The sequence below is a fragment of the Hetaerina americana genome, unplaced genomic scaffold, assembly GCF_022747635.1.
Source record: "Hetaerina americana unplaced genomic scaffold, ioHetAmer1.1.p SCAF_9, whole genome shotgun sequence".
Taxonomy (NCBI): Eukaryota; Metazoa; Arthropoda; class Insecta; order Odonata; family Calopterygidae; genus Hetaerina; species Hetaerina americana.
In genome coordinates this window covers 3,991,564-4,010,988 of record NW_027287538.1, presented here as the reverse complement: position 1 = coordinate 4,010,988, position 19,425 = coordinate 3,991,564, and the positions used below count along the sequence as shown (strand labels likewise).

The 19,425-nt window shown below is 38.6% G+C and overlaps 1 protein-coding gene across 1 annotated transcript in view; it reads left to right on the top strand.

Moving 5' to 3' along the window:
* LOC139699003 (myosin-VIIa-like) overlaps window positions 1-19,425 on the top strand; it is a 130,684-nt gene that overhangs the window by 104,471 nt on the left and 6,788 nt on the right. The window contains exons 34-40 of the mRNA XM_071597998.1: window positions 1,032-1,169; window positions 1,484-1,666; window positions 6,202-6,403; window positions 8,222-8,350; window positions 10,431-10,527; window positions 16,787-16,884; window positions 17,700-17,869. Coding sequence (XP_071454099.1) covers window positions 1,032-1,169; window positions 1,484-1,666; window positions 6,202-6,403; window positions 8,222-8,350; window positions 10,431-10,527; window positions 16,787-16,884; window positions 17,700-17,869 — 1,017 coding nt within the window. The remainder of the gene's footprint in view (window positions 1-1,031; window positions 1,170-1,483; window positions 1,667-6,201; window positions 6,404-8,221; window positions 8,351-10,430; window positions 10,528-16,786; window positions 16,885-17,699; window positions 17,870-19,425) is intronic.

Sequence of the window (19,425 nt, the reverse complement as noted above, 5' to 3'; positions counted from 1 at the left end):
CATTTGCACCATTAGGGATGGATAAGAAAGGATGAAGGGTGGAGAGAAACCTGGCGTTGGTATTAGACTACTCTTAATGATGAAAGGTACCAAGGGGTCTCATAGTTAAACATCCCATCCGATGGATGACGTACTCACTCAAAGTGCCCTCGACAAAGCACCTCAAGTAGGGATCAGGATACCACTGAAAAATATTTGGCAACTCCAGGATTCAAACCCGGGACCTCTGGGCGGGGAGCAAGTATGTTAGCAACTGCATCACATATCTTGTACTTTCTACACCTCAGAACCCTGGTGGCTATGGCTGGTGGTACAGGAATCAGACTGAAACAAGCATGTATTATCTCATTAAATCAGCCGTACCCTCATGGCCTCATTTGATTTCAATTCCCTCAATGCCCTTTTATGTCTTGCTACGGAGTAAGCCAGGACCTAAGCTATTTTCTTCATTGATGCCATATTCTCTTTCTATGCTTGCTAGCCAAATTTTGATATCATTCACAATAAAACTTTAACTAGCTGGGTCCAAAACACTCCTGTGATACATAAACCGTATGATGTGCTTTAGTTTTTGCCCTCCTGTTTTAACACTTAACTTAGCCTTTCTCTTTCTGGTAAACTGCATAACCTTTGTTTAATTTATATTTATTCTCACCTTACTGTCTATCTATCCCACTGAATTCCCAATTGACTCAGCAATCCTTGCAACCCCTTGGCTGACCGACAAGCTAGAGCTTGGTCATTCATTCAAACCTAACTTTACAAATTCCACTCTGACTTTCATTCCTACCTCCAGTTCTTCCCATGCCTCTTTAATCATTTCCTCCACAGATACATTGAACAGTACTCGTGATGGTGGACAAGCCTTCACTGCATTGAATTTTGTTTTATGTTTCTACATAAATATTCAATCACAATAAAATCAGTCATCCTGTGCTTATGTTAATTAAACTGCCATTTAATATAAACTCTAACAAATGTCTGTACACTAGGAGATAATTAGAGAAAATCTAAATTTTATTTAACCCTAGGAAATTCTTCGTGATGAGGTGTACTGCCAGCTTATGAAACAGCTCACGGATAACCACAACAGCATTAGTGAGGAAAGGGGATGGGAGCTCATGTGGTTAGCCACAGGCCTCTTTGCCTGCAGCCCTGCCCTACTTAAGGTGAATTTTTTTTTAAATCATTTATATCACCCTTGCCGACAAAGTTCCTGATCTCAAAATTTTATCACAGGTCCTTTGAGTGGTGGGAAGGTGTGATATTCATGAAAAACACCTCAATTAACATTCAATTTTTGATATATACCATAGTTTCAATAAAAGTTTTTGGGCATGATGCCCTTTTTATATTGGTATTTATTTTCTTGATGCCATTCATTTAATTCTGGATGGGGGACTATATTCAGGGGTGAAGGGAATATTCCATTTTTGACAAATTCGTATTCTAATGGTAATAAATTTGAAACTGTATAACCTAGGAGTTGACAATGTTTCTACGAACAAGGCGCCATCCAGTGGCTGCTGATTCTGTGCATCGATTGCAAAGGACACTGCGCCATGGTCAGAGAAAATATCCACCTCACCAGGTAGAAGTTGAAGCAATACACCACAAAACTACTCAAATATTCCACAAGGTGTACTTCCCAGATGATACTGATGAAGTAAGTCCTAAGCTATTCACCTGCAAACAGCTAAGCATATTGCTTCCTGAAAATGCCAGTTTCCACTTATATTTTATTGGATTAAAAAGAAAATCGTACTGTTTATTATAATTTTCTATCTTCACCTAATTCATGGTATATGTAAAATGATACTTCATAATGTTTCAATTAAAATGTAATCAGGGCTGTAAAAATTATTAAGCAATCCAAATGCTTTTTTAAATCACATGTGCCCAATCAGAATGAGTAATTTTTGCAGTAATCCTACAAAATTACTTAATGACAAACATTTTTTTACAGTGATGAAGGTATAATTACATTTAGACATGACACCAATTAAACAAAATTTTTTATTAATATTTGCTTTACAGCTCTAATTCTCTGGGATGTCGTAATTTTGAATTATTTTGAAAATTTATCCAACAACTAACTATATAGCAATCCAATTATAATTGTCATTCCAAAGTGTTTTTTGTTTGATTCTAATTTTTAACCAAAACTAAGTATATATTACAAATAAAAAGAGATGTTTCAGGCGCGATATGGTGGAATATCATGATTAATGAAAAATTGCCAATTTTTAATTAATATATGTTATGAGGGATTGTTCTTAACTTTGCATACTTCCTATTTCCTTCAATTACATCTGAAATGTATAATATTTCCCTCCCCTATCTCACATTTTAGTAAAGATCCCAAGGGCCAAACAAGCACCACAATATAAAAGGTCATAGTATTGGTGTTAGGGGAGGCGACCGACAATTGAGGTAATTTGCACCAGTAGGGATGCATGGGAAAGGATGAAGGGTGGAGAGAAACCCGGCATCGGCATTAGCCTACTCTTGTCAAAAGGTGCCAAGGGGTCCGTAGTTTAACTTCCCATCTGACGGATGTCATACTCACTCAAAGTACTCACCACAAAGCACCTCGAGTAGGGATCGGGATACCACTGAAAGATATTTGTTATCTCATCAATGATATACCCTCAGAACTAATTTAAAAAAAAACAGGAAATAGGATCCCGACCAAGCTATACCATCAAATATTGTGTATGGGAGAATAGAAATACTGATGAACTTTGAGAAGAATTTAATTGCCTCTATACCGCAAAAGAAGGTAAATAAATATTGAAATGAAATGAAATAATTGACTTTGTAATTCCACACACTTTATTTTAAAAAACACGACCCAGGTTTTGATGTTGAACGTCATCATCAGGTTCAACGTCGAAACCTGGGTCGTGTTTTTTAAAATAAAGTGTGTGGAATGACAAAGTCAATTATTTCATTTAATTTCAATATGTTGTGCAAATTTCATAAGGTTATGCCTGAGACAACAAATTTTAAGGTAAATAAATGTTAAAACTACAAAACAATCAGTCTGATGACCCATCTGTCAAAGACTCTGATAAGGAAAATCCGCTGAACTCTTGAGAAGAAATCAGGAGAGCATTTTAGTGAGGGCCAAAATAGAATATGAAAAAGTAGCGGAACCAGAGATGCTATTCTTTCTCTCAGCTACAATGCAGAAAGATCAACTGACGTATGGGATCTGTCCCAAAAAGTAAGTAAAACAATTTTTCCTGGCTAAGCAGACAACTGGAATGGGACGTTTTGAGGTGGAGAAAATAGTGAGTTGTCTGTGGGCATTTGCAATCTGTGGATCACTGCTAGACTGAACCCCTGTTTGACGGTAAAGTCATGAATTCACAATGCCACTTTCAATGGAGCAACAATATGTAAGTCAATTGCGCATTAAGCTTGGAAAATTCAGTTTGGAGACCATGTCCATGGTTAAGGATGCTTATGGAGATGGAGAATTGTCCCAAGTGATGGTTTTCTGCTTCCGCACAGGATGTTCTGGGAGGGCAGAGAGGAGGAGGTTGGCGATGAGGAATGTCCTGGACATCCATCAACAACAGTCTAATGAAAACATGCAAAAAGTGAGACGCATTCTCAATTTCTCACCAAGTGTCAGGATATGATAGCAGAAGAGTGCAATATTCAGGAAACCCCAGTGAATTACATCTTTACAGATGGATTTAGTCATGAGAAAGGTGTGTCAAGTTAGTCCCCAAGGTGCTGTCGGAAGACTACTTGTGTGACAATCTTGCCTTGGACCACGGTGAATGTTACCCAAATTGCTTTAGAATAGGTGATTACTGGTGAGAAGACATGGGTCTTTGAGTACAACCCAAGTATAACCCCTTTGAGTACCATTTAGGACCAAATTCATCTCATAGAGCCCGTGATGAAGTGTCTGAATGAGATTATTGTCTATGCCTTCCAGGAAGCAAAACAGAAGCATGGCAGAGGCACTGACATCGGTGTGTTGATACACAAGGGTGCTGTTTTGAAGAGTTTTAGTAAATTGTATTTTTAATCAGCAATAAAATTTTCCCCAATGCATTCTTCTAATTTTTTTGGGACAGACCATGTACAGGTATATCACATTCCTTTATCTGGATAAACAATGTGGACTATGTTTCTTTCTATTATGGTGCTACACATCATAAAATACATTACCATGCACTTAAATAACAGAAGACACATACTTATATAGAGACATCAAGCAGCAGTGATCAGATGCAGGGAAGAATCCAGAATAAAGGAAAGGGGAAGGGAAGGGAGAGAATGAGAATAAAGGAGGAAAGATGAGAGACAGAGGATGAATTCAAGGAAGAAGGATAAGAGCATATGCTGCAATTAGTGGATGGCATACGAGCTATTACTTGCAGAGAAGAAAAAGAGACATTCCGATGATACTATTCAGTCTGGAGAAGGGAATAAAAGTGCGCAACCTCCTGAAAATGAACAACAACACTGGAGCTGAGGTAATGGTATGCATGCAGTCTGCAGATGACGGAGGGAAGATGATCTCCAAGCCTAGGGAAAGAGACTCACAAACAAGTGGAAGAGTTTTGCACTTTGGGTAGCAAGCTATGGAAGGAAGGAAGGAAGCTATGGAGGGAAGCAGAATGGGAATGGCCGACCAGGCTCTCCATTCAGAAGGAGCCAATATTAATGGCTAGCAGTGCATATGGTCTAGACACAAGGAAGAGATTCATTGTCAAGGTATGCAGCTACTTGTCTACTGATGATGGGAGCAGCAGAGAAGAGAAGATTGGATTGGCGATGGAAGCATGGTGACCTCAACAAAAGAAGGCCTAGATTGAAGGAAGAGAGAAGCCTGTGGAAGTGACATTGACAAGAAGAAGGCGAATTTGCTGGGACATTTTCAGAGGCATGATAGCTTAATGGTAGAGCATAATTGAAGGAAACATGGGAGATGAGGAATAACAGACAAAGGCCGAGGATGTGCAGCGAGTTATGGAAAGTGTTGGTGAAAGGAGTGAAGGAGGGATTGGCAGATTGGCACTGGGTGCGGATCAGAGAGCTTCTCCAAACAAATCCTCAAATCGATAATCTGTGATAATAATGAACTTACTTTCCCATCTCCAGCATTCCATCGCCTTTAAGTATATCCTGCATCCACTTGTCGTGTCTTTTTTTTGCATCTCTCCTCCTAATAGTCAACTACCATTCCTAGACGTTTGCTGATGGTTTTCCTTTCCATCCATTTCATTGCCTTCATCCCCCCCCCCTCCTCTGCATTTCAAAAGCCTCCAATCTATATTTATTTTCCTGTCTCAATGACCAAGATTCCAAGCAATACAATGAGATATTTCATATTAAAGTTTTCAGTACTAATTTCTTTTTATCTTTTCGGGGTTAACTTTCCCTGTAAATCACCACACCAATCTCATTTTTCCACTTCTTTTTTAATTTTACAGTGGTGTAATGAACCCTTTACAGGATAAGGAAATATTATTTAATATAGTCAGTCATTCATAATTAATTATTAAGAATAAATAAAGTTTAAACAAAGTAAATAACTCTGACAAATTAAATAAGTGACTTTTTTATAAATAAAGTTGCCTATATCTTTTCCAGATTCTACATTTTCCTCTAATCTTTACAGCCACAATCTTAATGCAGTAATAGTTCGGCAATGAAAAAACTAAATCCATCTGATGATTAAAATTCACCATCCAATCATGAAATAATGAGCTAAATGTGCATATCCAGGAATGGTAGTTTTTGAAAAATTCTTCTATTATCCCTAAAAGTGAAAACAAAGCATCACAACAATTTTTCAAATATGTACCTTTTTTTCTTCATCCTATGCAAATATTTCAATTGCTAATATTTGAATCGATGCCAACTGGATCACATATTAATTTTATGCAATTCAATTTACATTGCCATTTTTTCTCCATGATATTATTAATCCATCAGTGATTTTGTCTTTTTCATTCAATCAATAGCAATCCATCTTCAAAAGCTGTAATATTTTATGTCTTTCATTTTCAAACTCCGATTTTTGTTGCCACATATCCTGCCAAAAATAAATGAAAGTCAATTACAAAACAAGCAACAATATCAATTACAAAGGAAATTAATTCACAGTATATTCTGAAGAAACAGCTGTTAGAGAGAGAAGGCTGTATATAATATTTGTCTCTTATCTTCCAGGCATTTGAGGTGGACTCCTCTACTAGAGCTAAAGACTTCTGCCACAACATTGCAGCGAGGTTGAAATTGCGCTCCTCAGAGGGATTCAGCTTGTTCGTGAAAATAGCTGACAAAGTTATATCTGTTCCAGACTCTGAATTCTTCTTTGACTTTGTCCATTACTTAACAGAATATATAAAGAAGACTAGGCCTACAAGAGATGGTATTTTTTCATTAATTTTTGCATCAATTGCATCATGCTATATTTCATTTCTTTCATAATCATAATGGGACGCTTATTCAAAAGCCATGACTTAAGTTTACATGCCTTTGTAATAAACTCAAACATAGCTTTTGTCATTCAAATAGAACCTTAAAATCTGCCAGATGAATCTGTTATAACATTCATCAGCAGCCTATGTTGCACACCATTTTATTCATGAAAACATTACATCACACTTATGGCTGTTTGTAGAAGACCCATAATTTGGCAATGTAGAGAAAATAGTACCTGGGAGTCAGAACAAGTGACTTTCAGAAAAAATTTAATTTTCCAAATTCCTTATTCAGTGATATCCCACATTGCCGACTGCATTTTGAGTCTTCGGTGATACTTTCCACCATTCTGTAAGATCATTCATGAAATAAACATTTTTTTTGTTTCCTGTTAAAATTCCAGGAGGACTTCTGTATTATTCTTACTTGCCACTCAGTTTCACACTATTAAAAATTAATATGACAGCACTCACAACCATATTTCTGAATCCAGTGCAACTCCAGCAAAGTCTCACCCATTTTCCCAATCTACATTTGTGCTCCAAACCACCTTCCAGGCATCCACTTCCCTTCACTCCTACAGACTGCATCTTTCCCACTCAACATTTCATCCAACAGTCATTCCTTTCTAACTCTCCCTGACATCACTCCATTTTACAGATCATTTTGTAAACTTCCATTTCACATACATTTTTCCCACTATTATTTGATCCAGTTCAACTTATTCTCACGGCATGCATTCATCCTGCCTTTGGTTTCCATATTCCAACATTTTTTTACCTACAGGAATTTGATTTTCTGAGAATTCCCAAAATAATTTTTTTTTATTTAATATTTGTTTATTATCTATAACAATGACTGTAATCGTAAATGCTAATAAATGGAAAAGCCATAGATTAGGTGCAGCAATTGGGTTTCCTGGCCTTGGTGAAGTCTTTCAGAGATTTCAAGACACTCCCATGTGCAATAGGTCAATAGAAAACTTATAAAGAGATAGAATTATAAAGTATAAAAAAATAGAGAGGTAGAGTCATCTTAAGGTGAACTAACCAAGTAAATCTAAGGTAGTTAACCTGAAGATGACTTTAGTGTCAAATCCTTGGTTATGAAAATTAAATATTTTCTCTGTGTAAATACGAATTGTTTTTTGTTCCCAATGATCAAGTGTGCTTGTTTTACAAGGACTAAAATTAGGTGGTCAAGTGATATCTGATTCTGGTGGAGTGTAAGATTGTACCTTTAGGAAAAATGATGCATAGGAAAAATGTCTAAGAGATACCTCATGAGTAGTGCATTTATTTAGAGGTTCAAGAAGTCGATTTTCTCAATTTCCTGACCAACTTTTCTTGGGATTGCGGAATAGGAAAGTGAAAAAAATTCCTAAGAATGGTGGGGAGGAATTACTACCCGGAACCCCACCTTCTTACTTTTTTGGGCCGCAGCTGTTTGACTTTTCCCATCAATTACATGTCACCAGGTCAACAATTTTGCATGCCAAATAAGGGTATCAAAAATATACTAGCAAGCATGCCGGCACTTGCTCTGTGAGCCTCTTTGTCCTTGGCATCATTTGACTGATGACCATGATGGGTTTGGTTTCTCCACCAAATTGTTCTCCTGAAACACCAATGCCTTGTTTACTTAAATTTTGAGCCATTTCATGAGTGAAAAAGCGATTTTCAATACTCTTTCTTCCCATTTTGACTCACTGAAAATCTTCACATTTCGCTCATTCTAAAGAGGTTGTTATTTCATACATTTCAAGGTGTAGCTCCTCAGTTCCTCTACCAAGTGTTCTTCATGAGGAAACTCTGGGTGAATGCTTTGCCAGGCAGAGATAGAAATGCAGACCTGATATTCCACTTTTATCAAGAACTACCAAAGTACATCAGAGGTAAGCCCATCTATTATAAGCCATTTTAATCAGCATGTGTTCACCTTATGGTGTTGAACTCCAATGTCATTCCCCAATGAACCTCACTCTATTAATTAAGATCTCTTTGCCTTTTGCTTCTCTGATCTTACGGGTCTGTGGCACACAACACTAGCTGCCAAGCAGACGATAAATTCTTTCTGTACTTTCTAATTACAAGAAACAAAAAAGAAATTAGTCTCTGCTAACAGCATTCCTGAATTGAATTGGGGATCGAGATGGTGCCGCGGCTAACATACTGGCTCCCCACCCAGAGGGCCCGGGTTCAAATCCCGGCGGTGTTGAATATTTTTCAGAGGTATCTCGATCCCTATTTGAGGTGCTTTGTGGAGGGCACTTTGAGTGAGTACGCCATCTGTCGGATGGGGATGTTAAGCTGCGGACCCCTTGGCGCCTTTCGTAAAGAGTAGGCTAATGCCGACGCCGGGTTTCTCTCCACCCTTCATCCTTTCCTGTCCATCTCCTATGGCCCAAATGACCTCAGCTGTCGGTCGCCTCCCCTAAAATACTACTACCACTGAATTGAATTGCTTATATTTTGACATTACAGTCCCTTTTCCATTCTATAATAAGAATAAGTGCTGACTTACAAGGTTTACACTGAAGAATATGAAAAGTAAAATCAAAAAGTGAAATTTAATGACTATTGACAGAGAATGAAATTAACCCCCCCGCAATCTGACATGGCACATAATAACTATTTTGCTTTGGTACAAAGAGAGCAATAATTGGAAGCGTAATTGAGAATGCACAAGGATTCTGCAAGCTATGGCAGTGCACACCAGAAAATTTCAGGTCCATCTATTGGAGCCCAATAGATGGACCACTCATTTCGTGTCATTTGTCTGTGAGCTAGTTAGCAAGTCAGTCAGCAAGCTAGGGAACAGATTAGGTATGCAGGTTAGAGAGAAACATAGAGCAGTAAAGAGTGGTATTGTGATTCATGATAAATAAATTAAACTGTGGTCAGCACATGCATTTATTTCATTTCATGGCGACCTCACCAGAATCAAATGGATATGAGGAAATGTTTTTGAAACAGGCCCTACTCATGGGTTCATTACAATGGTTATTCTGTTACTTATACTTGAATGCCAATGAAGAATATCAACTAGCAGATTATCACAATAAGACGTCAAAAGGTACATCACATCGTAAAGATCATATGTGGGTACTTCTTTCAGGCCGGCACTCATTTCTAAAAATCTTTTGCTTTGCTAATTGAAAATGTTTGTGTGGAGTCAAAAGAAACCTTACACAACTTACAATGAATTATTATTATTGGTAATCTAACAATTAGGGTAGGTTTTGCAGGGACAAACAGCTTAAACAATTATACAAGAATACTTTTCTGTTGGTTTTGCTTTTATCTCTACCAGTAATATTCTATTCGTTACCTGCTCTATGTTAACTATGCTTCTTCCTACCTCTTCATGTAATACTATGGCACCCCCTCTTTGACTCTCATCCCTGCTGCAGTATATTATTCTATAATTATCACTCCAGTAATCCCCGCTATCCTTCCATCTCACCTCACATAAACCCCTATAATGTCTATACTTCCTCTTTTGATCTCTCGCTTAATATTTTCCAATTTCCCTTTCCTCAACATTGTCCTAATATTCCTAGTTCCTATTATAACTAATTTGGTTTTCCTCTTCTACATCTTCTGTCCTACTGCTGCCTGTTTTGCTTTCTTTCAAGGACTACCTTAAGTCAGTCTCCTAACCTTCAACTTATTTGGCATGGGTGACCCTTTGAGGAGTAAATATCATTGCTCAGTCACAACTCTAGGGGTCATTGGACCGCACAAGTCGTTTCACTACTTCAAGGTTGTAATTAGAACATTTTTGATCCATTTTGTAAATACTCCCCCACAATAATCACCATCACTGAGGCAAAAAAATCTAATCTAATCTAATCACAATGCTATTAAAAATGATAATTAATAGTCTTATATTATAGGGATATAATTACTTAATTTGTACAACTTTTGATCCATACATCTTTTTAAATACCACAAATATTTTCTTCCCCACAGGATACCACAAAGTCACCAGGGAAGAGGCAGTGCTTCTTGCAGCTTATATATTCATTGCCAAATATAATCATAAGAAACTTGAGTCTCCAAATGCTTTGTAAGTAATGTGAACATAGAAGGACATATTATCCATTTACAATTTTGAAGTTTTTTCCAAATTATTATTACAAGGTAATGTACCGGTTAAGGTAGGTTTTTGGATGGACATAATTACTAATTAAATAATTTGTGACCCCTAGCAAAACACAACATCCTACTCTACATCAGGTCCCTCTTCAGCTCTGAGTACTTTCTTCCTCCATTCATCGCGTCCAACATCCCTATCCTGTTCCTTCCCTTCCCTCCTTTGCCTAACATTCTCGCCTCAATTACAGTCTTCAACATCCCACTGTCGATCAATACCCCCTTCATCCAATTTTCCTGCCTCCATAGGATTTCTCCCAACAAACACCTCTCTTCGCCCACCATTCCAAGTAATTCCTCATTTGTTTTCTTCTCTGTCCATTTCACCTTCTCCATTCTTCTCCACACCCACATTTCAAAAGCCTCCAGTCTACGTCTATCCTCCTGCTTCAATGACCACGTTTCCGCACCGTACATAGCTACGCTCCATATCAAAGTTTTTACGAGTCATTTCTTAACATCCTTACTCAACATCCCTGTCATCAACTCCCTCCTTGTGAAAGCCTCTTTGCCTAGCATAATTCTTCTCCTCACGTCCCTACTTCTTTGAACGTGTTGGTCCAAAACACTACCGAGATACCTTAACTATTCTACCTGCTCTAGTTTTATACCTAGTTCTACCTGCCCTCATATTTTAACGTTTAGCTTAACCCTTTTCTTTCTAGAAAATTGCATAACCTTTGTTTTATTAATATTGATTCTCACCCCATACCTGTTGCACTGAATTTCCAAATCACTGAGCAATGCTTGCAACCCCTTGGCTGACAGACAAACTAAAGCTTGGTCATCAGCAAACCTAAATGATTTTACGAATTCCCCTCAGACTTTCATTCCTACCTCCTGTTCTCCCCATGCCTATTTAATCATTTCCTCTGCATACAGGTTGAACAGCAACGGTGATAATGGGCAACCCAGCCTTACACCTCTTTCTAACACTGCCCATCTGGACTCCCCGTTCCCCACTCGCACCTGAGCAGTCTGAGACATGTACAGGTTGCGGATTAGCCTCCTGTCCCTCCAATCAATTCCAATTTTCTGCAATACACTCTTTGGTTTTTCCCAAATCACTCTATCAAACGCTTTTTCAAAATCTACGAAACAGGCAAATACCTCCTGGTTGTGTTCTATATTCCTCTCGATTAATAATCTCATTACTGCAATGGCATCATGCGTACCTCTCCCCTTCCTAAACCCAAACTGATCATCCCCTAAGTAATTATTGGCCCTACTCTCTATCCTTTTGTTTATGATCCTAAGAACAACTTTAGCTGCGTGGGATATCAAACTAATTGTCCTATAGTCCTCACATGATGTGGCCTTTACCTTTTTCGGAATAGGAACTAAAACTGATCTCACTAAGTCTTCCGGCCAGATTCCCTCCTCATAAATACTACGGATCAGCCCATATAGCCTCTTCCTCCCACATTTTCCTAAGCCTTTTAAAAGTTCCACAGGAATGTTATCTACCCCCAAGGCCTTATTTAGTTTCATCTCCCTGAATACCCTTTCTAACTCATTGTCTAGTACGCCTGGACCTAAGCTGTCTTCCTCTATGTCATTTTCTTTTTCAATGTCTAACTTTGTTGGTCTAAGCTCTTTACTATACAGTTCTTCTATATACTCCTTCCATCTCTCCTGGATCTTTCCTCTGTCAACTATTACCTTACCCGCCTTATCTCTAACTGTTAGCATAGATCTCCCTTTCTTACTTCCTGATAAAGATTTAACTTTGCTGTACAGCGCACAAATTTCACCCTTCCTCTGCAGACTTTCTATATCCTCCCACGGCATCTTCCACCATGTTTCTTTTCCTTTGTTTTATGCCCGCCTCAATTTATTGTTTAACTCTTTGTACTTCATTTTGCCTAACTATGTATTTACATTCTTCCATTTTCTCCGCTCATCCATCTTTGTAATCATCTCATCCATGATCCATGGTTTTCTACTTCTTTTCGCATTAACGGTTCCAATAGTGTCTTTTCCGGCTTTAGACAACCATTTCGTGATACTTTCCCATTTTTCTTCGATAGTACTTAGCTCTTTACCATCCTCCATGATTTCCTCTACAGCCTGTTTGTATTCCTTCCTTTTCAAACCATTTAATGCTTCTACATTCCATTTTCTAACTCGCCACCCCTGCCTTATCTTTTTAAAATGGACGCTACATCTCATAACAACTAGAGTCCACATCCGCTCCTGGGAAGCTGTGCGAATTCATCACACTGTTCCTAAACCTGTGTCTAACCAGGATATAATCTAGCTGATACCTTTCTGAGTCACCTGGCATTTTCCATGTATACCTGCGTCTTTTGTGGTGTCTAAACCAAGCGTTTGTGATGACTAACCCCTGTCTCCTGCAGAACTCAACTGCTTTCTCCCCGCGGTCATTCCTTGTGCCTAAACTGTAGTCCCGGACCTCATCACCATCTCTTCCTTAGCCTGCCGTCGCACTCCAATCCTCCATCACTATCAAATGTTTCCCTGCAGGAACACACGCGATTATGTCCTCTAACTGATCATATATCCTATCGACCTCTTCTTCCTTATTGTTGCTCGGTGGCATGTTTACCTGAATAATAGCCAAGTTTGTCGGTTCTGCTTTCATTTCTACTGGTAATGTTCTATCCATTACCTGCTCTATGTCGACTACGCTTCTTCCAACCTCTTTATTTAATACTATGGCAACCCCTCGTTGGCTATCGTCCCCGCCGTTGTATATTATTCTATAATTATCACTCTGGTAATCCCCGTTATTCTGCCAACCTACCTCGCATAGACCTAAAATATCTATATTTCCCCTTTCCATCTCTCGCTTCACTTTCACCAATTTTTAACTGTCCTCACCATTGTTCTAACATTCCACGTTTCTTTTCTAACTAATTTGGTATTTTTCTCCTGCGTCTTCGGTCCTGCTGCCGCTGGTTTTCCCTTGCAAGGGTTTCGTGGGATGACGACCGCGGAAGCCTTGCCTCCCCCGCTGCCGGGCACGACACACGGCCGATTGGGCCGAGCCCCGTAGTTGCCAGGACTCAAAATCTCTGTGTAGTCCATCATTTAAATCTTGGGAATGATAATGGAGGTGGTTTCCCGTTGCCTTCCTCAATAGTGTTTTTAACGTGACACCATCACTTACTGGCCGCCCCACTAGGGTCAGATGCCATTGCAGCCGCCTCATTGAGGAACAGATGCTGAGTGGACTACCTTTTGTCTGGCTCCTAACCTTCAATCTATCTGGCATGGGTGACCCTACCAGGAGCATTCATTATTACTCCCGCCAGCACAGCTCTAGGGGTCATCGGAACGCACAAGCCCTGCCACTACGTCAAGTTTGTAGTCCGGGGAAAGGTTTTTTTTCTCCAAATAAGGCACATCAATTCAATGAACTCTGGTGGGTTAATTGAAAATTTACAGTCCAGTGGATTGACAATCCATACATACAATTCAAACCAGAAATATTACTGACTTGGAGAGAAATTATATTTAACACTTGCAACATCCGCTAATATATTTTTATTCACATCACCTCTGTTTCAACACTTCGTGCCATTTTCAGGGGTTACCTGGAGTTTCCAGACTATATTAATGACATTGAACTTGAGGGCTGAATAGGAAATTGAATGCCTGAACACCAAAAAAGCAGAAGTCTTAATGATTTCGGTATTCTAAACTGAAGATAACTTGTAGACCTACATAACCGACTACATGTATCGGTTATTTAGGACACTGGTCATCACTTATGACATACAGTTTAATTATAGATAGAACAAACTGAGCCTCTTAGGGCCTCCTTTTAGATTGACTATAGTAAATAATATTTCCTTTAGCTATGAAGGGTTTTTTTTACACTACACTGTAAAAGTAAAAAACAGAAGGGAATATTGAGATTGATGTGGTGATTTACGGGGAAAGTTAATATCCTTCGCCAGTGATATCAGACACACATTCAAAAAATACTAAGATGCTCACATTCACACAGGGTGGCATTTCCTGAATAGGTTTACTATAGGGAAATCAAACCTATATTGCCAGGGGCCATGTTTGGAGACTTACAAATACACACTCATGCAGTCACTAACTGGTTTTATGCCTCTCATTTGATATCAGGTGAAACCTTGGATTTACATTTTCTAATTGACCAGTGAAAAATACCTAAAATCAAGGGTAGAACTGAGATTTTGGGGGAAAAACATTACAAAAGTGTGTGTTCAAGTAATTGTTTAAATGATATTTTTTTTCAAGTTCCATTAATTTATTAGTTTGCTGTATGCGGTATATTTTTCACAATCCTCCCTTAAAGCCATGGGCACAGTGACAGTTTATTGGGGCCTATTGACCTATACACAGCTAATTATCTTTCACATCCAAAATGGTTTAATGAGGAGCTCAAAATTAATGTTAAATTTTGCTAAATACTTCTGTGCTCACAAGAAGTGGATGAACAAGAAGTTAAATACTAGCTTTATGAATACTACCCTGTGACATCAACACTCTCATGTCAAGTAAAAGAGGCCAAATTTATCCAATACTACAGTCCATCATGGTATGACCCGTTGTTCCATCAAAGAAAATAAGAGGAAGTAATGCTTACGCAAGAGGACATGCCCCTCAAATATTCCCCAACCAAACTACCAGCTTCTGATCCGTACTCAGTGAGATGAAATACCTCAAATGAAATAATGAGATTCGTATGTCCCCTTCAATGTTATTTTTATTAGAGAAGAGTGTAAGCCTTGAAATAAAAAAGTTCATGATATAAAAATGAAAAGTTACACTGTCAAACGACAAAAAATTTATCTTAAAAGTTAAGGATGGATTTATTATTTAAGCAAATGTGACAGCAAAGACATTTCCCATGAGTAAATATCTTTTTCCAAAAAATATTTTGTTTGAATATTGCAGGAATGAAAATGAACATGAAACAATGTCATTGCTGTTAATATATGGACTGTATTTATTGCTCCTGCGATCTGAACAAAACTTCACAAATATTTCTCTATTATTTATGAATTTTTACATGTGAATACTACTTAAATAACATTAATCTCTTTGAAAAGAGTTGCAAATAAGGACAATATAGTTTTCTAATCAAAGGAAGAGTTGAAACGTTTCCTACCTAGAATGTTCAAAGGTAAACAAACGCAAGGCTTGATCACTTCTAGCCAGGCCGTTCCTGATCATTATGTTTTGAGGAACCTAGGCACTAATATTCATGAATTTGTTCGTGTGAAATACCTCCAATTATTCATAGACGGAGCCGTTAATATTTGATGTTTAACACTAGTCTAATAGGATAGTATTATATGATATTATACCTGTTTTTTCTTGTTCAAAAGTTACATTTGCAATACTATATGCTCCCCCTACAAGTAAGTATAGGAGTATCAGCGCCATCAGTATTCCTAGATAAGAGCGCATTTACTAGCTACAGTATTCATGGACAAGCAAGCTCTGGTTCATGAAGGAAAGAGGAAAACTTCATCATCGACTTAACCAACAAAAGCTCGTCAAGTGAAAGCAAACCTCAGGATGATGTTCAAATGTTTTTTCAATGTGATAGGGGGATGGTGAATCCTGAGTTTGTCCCGCCATGCCAAACTGTTAATTAGGCTTTCTATTTGGAGGTTTTCAAAAGATTGCATTCCAGTGTGCAAAAAAAAGGCCCGCTTTGTGGGAGACAAAGGACTGGTTTTTCCACCATGATTATGCGCCGCCCCATGCAGCCAATCTAAGGTACCAAAAACAACACAACTCCCTTGCTCCACGCCCCTTACTCACCTGACCTTGCTCCGTGAAATGTTTTCTACATAAAACGAGGCAGGTACAATCAGGCATTAAAATAGACGAGTTTGAAAAATATTTCCAGAAATGGATTCACGGATTGGACAAATGTAGTATGTGTAATGGAGAATACTTTGAAGGTGATAAGGTTGTTTTATAAAAAAAATATTAAATACATAGCTTAATAAAAATAATTCCTGTTATTTGTGGGTAACCCATCATGCATGTGCAAAGCAGAAGGAAAGTACAAGTAGTACACGTGAAGAAAGTATTCAGAGTCTTGAAGATTAGTTGCTTCACACCATCCAATTCCATCTTCATAATAAAGTAAAGGTAACAACCCTGCAATTCTGGTGCCAAGGAAAACTAACTACTGTCCTTGCATTCCTCTACAGGGAAATCCTGAAGCAAATAGTACCAAGTGACATGCTGAAAACTAAAACCAATAGCGACTGGATCAAATCTATCTCCGATGTTTTGAACAGGAATTCGGGTAAGCTTACTGCTCGTAAATATCAATTTTTACTCTATTGGGTAATTTTGGATGCAATGAGTTCCTTTAGAATGTTGAAAGCAGAAACAGAACTGATGCATTTTGCATCAACTGGCATTCCATGTGCATTGAATTCAGATGCAAATTAAGAGAAAAAGGCTTTTCTGGCATTACTACACAAAAGGTTCGAAACTGTGAAAGAGATGGTATTTCATGAGATACCATTAGCCATAGCTGGAAAAATTTTCATATCTATAACATTTATTTAATGATAAAAATGGTATAATATTTATAATTTCTCTGCCAAATGACCGAAAGTAATTATGAGAAGCAAACATGAAAGAGTGGGAAACATCCATTCGTAAGTTTTCTAGAGAAATAACATGCCTGCTGATATATTTGACGGGGATCAAGTTGGTGCAGTGGATTCTCACCCAGAGAGCCCTGGGTTCGAATCCTGGAGATAGCAGATATTTTTCAGTGGTATTCTTGATCCCTAGTTGAAGTGCTTTGTGGAGAGCACTATAAGTGAGCACGCCACCCGTCAGATGGGACAGTTAAACTGTATGACCCCTTGGTACCTTTCTTTAAAGAGTAATTGCTGGCTAATACTAATGCCAGGTTTCTTTCCACCCTTCCCTCTTTCCCATCCATCCCCTATGGCAGAATTGACCTCAGCTGTCGCCTTTCCTAAAAACTACTACTGAAATATTTGAAAAATTATCCCTTAGCATAAGATATACCTATATTTTTTGCCAGGAATATATGCCTTTTCCTTAGCTATATAATGCACTCTTTTTCCTTTCCTTCCAAAGCAATGGGCCAAGATGATGCCAAGATAGCAACACTTAATGTCATATCCAAGTGGCCAACGTTTGGTTCCGCGTTCTTTGAAGTCAAGCAGAGTAGTGAGCCGAGGTTCCCTGAAATGGCCATTGTGGCCATCAATCGCAGCGGTGTTAGCATCATTCATCCCCAAACCAAGGTAATCTATACCCGTGGGTACTTACATTATCCGAGAAATTCCTGAGAAAGCATGTCAACAATTCATACATCTCTGTATTCCCTCTCATATGTCATACATTGCCCTTCCGGTCCATACAAATGCATATTTCATGCAAGCCTAGCAAAATCCAATTAATGAAAAGGGAGGTGTGCAAATTTATTCATTCAAAATGAACAGAGTAAAATAATGTAATTGTCCATTCAAACGAACAGTTTTAAGTGAAGGCAGAATGAAAGGGAGAGACACTGTGGTCAATCATAACTCAGCTTAAATGTGTGTCTGTTGTGTGGGCAAGGGAGTCCTATCTGTCCCATGGATGAGTAAAAGTATTGCCCCACATGTGCGCTGCCGCAGCCCTGTGACCAAGTGTGCTTATTGCCCACCCTCACAGACGGCAAACTTCAAATAATAAATGATTGCAAACTATTAATCAAATCTGCACAAAAAATGTATTGTAACCACAGAAAGTTTTCCATGTGCCATTAAAACAGTTGAAACTAACACCTTGACACCAAATACCCCGCTATCCACCAAAGAGGTGTGTGGCAGGGAGTGCAGGCACCATGTGGTAAGGGTAGGTGATAAGGGAGAATTAGGGAGAGGGAGGGGAAAGGGAAAAATATTCATTAAAAAACAATTTAATATTGTGAAAATTTGTATAGATGTCGGAGAAAGACTCAACTCCAAACAAGGGTTAACTCACATAATATATTAGCTATTTGTTATTGGAAAAGGGGAATAAAAATAAACCACAAAGATTAATGGGATAGGGTCCTGCCATAACAAGGCAGGTCATGCAGAATTGGCTAGTAAGAAAGTCAGAAGGGGAAACTCTGCTGTTTCATGGACATGCAACTCATGGCCTCTGCCCGCTAAGACACAGGTAGAGAAAGTGACACACTACTGTAGGTAGGCAGCGGAGGGGTCCCCCCCCCCCCCACAGGAAGAGGCGAGGGATGGAAGGGTAACCTTGAAAACAAACAAAGCAGACCAAGCAACACTGTAAGAAGCACTACATTCATTAAATGGCATTCTAATGAGATCATGGCTGTAAGGTTTTGATGACAGAACACACGAGATCAGTGAAAGTGCATACAATTGAGTAGAACTAATAATTATTCCCCTAGGCGCTAATGTGGTGGCAAGTGGAATGTTTGCTATCTATAACCCTACAGTTGCTATCCTGTCTTGTCCGTGGGGAGAAGGAGTCCTTGAGTCTGCTAGTTCTGGCATCTATTTCTCTAATTTTACATACATAACCCAAGCAACCAATGTATGTTGGAGTGCGAATAATTTGCAAGCCCTTGGTGCTGGAACATGCGGATCTGGATTTATTTAAAAATTTCAATCTTGCATTGAATCGTCTCTCTACTAACGATTCCCACCCCAACTCCATGAGCATTTCGGTGACGCTTTTAGTTTTATCGTGACAGTTTTTCACAATAACGATGATGCAAAATGACACAGCTCCACAGCCAGGGTGGGAGGAGAGGAGGGCAATAGCATGTGCCTTCTGATGCACAAGTAATCTCCTG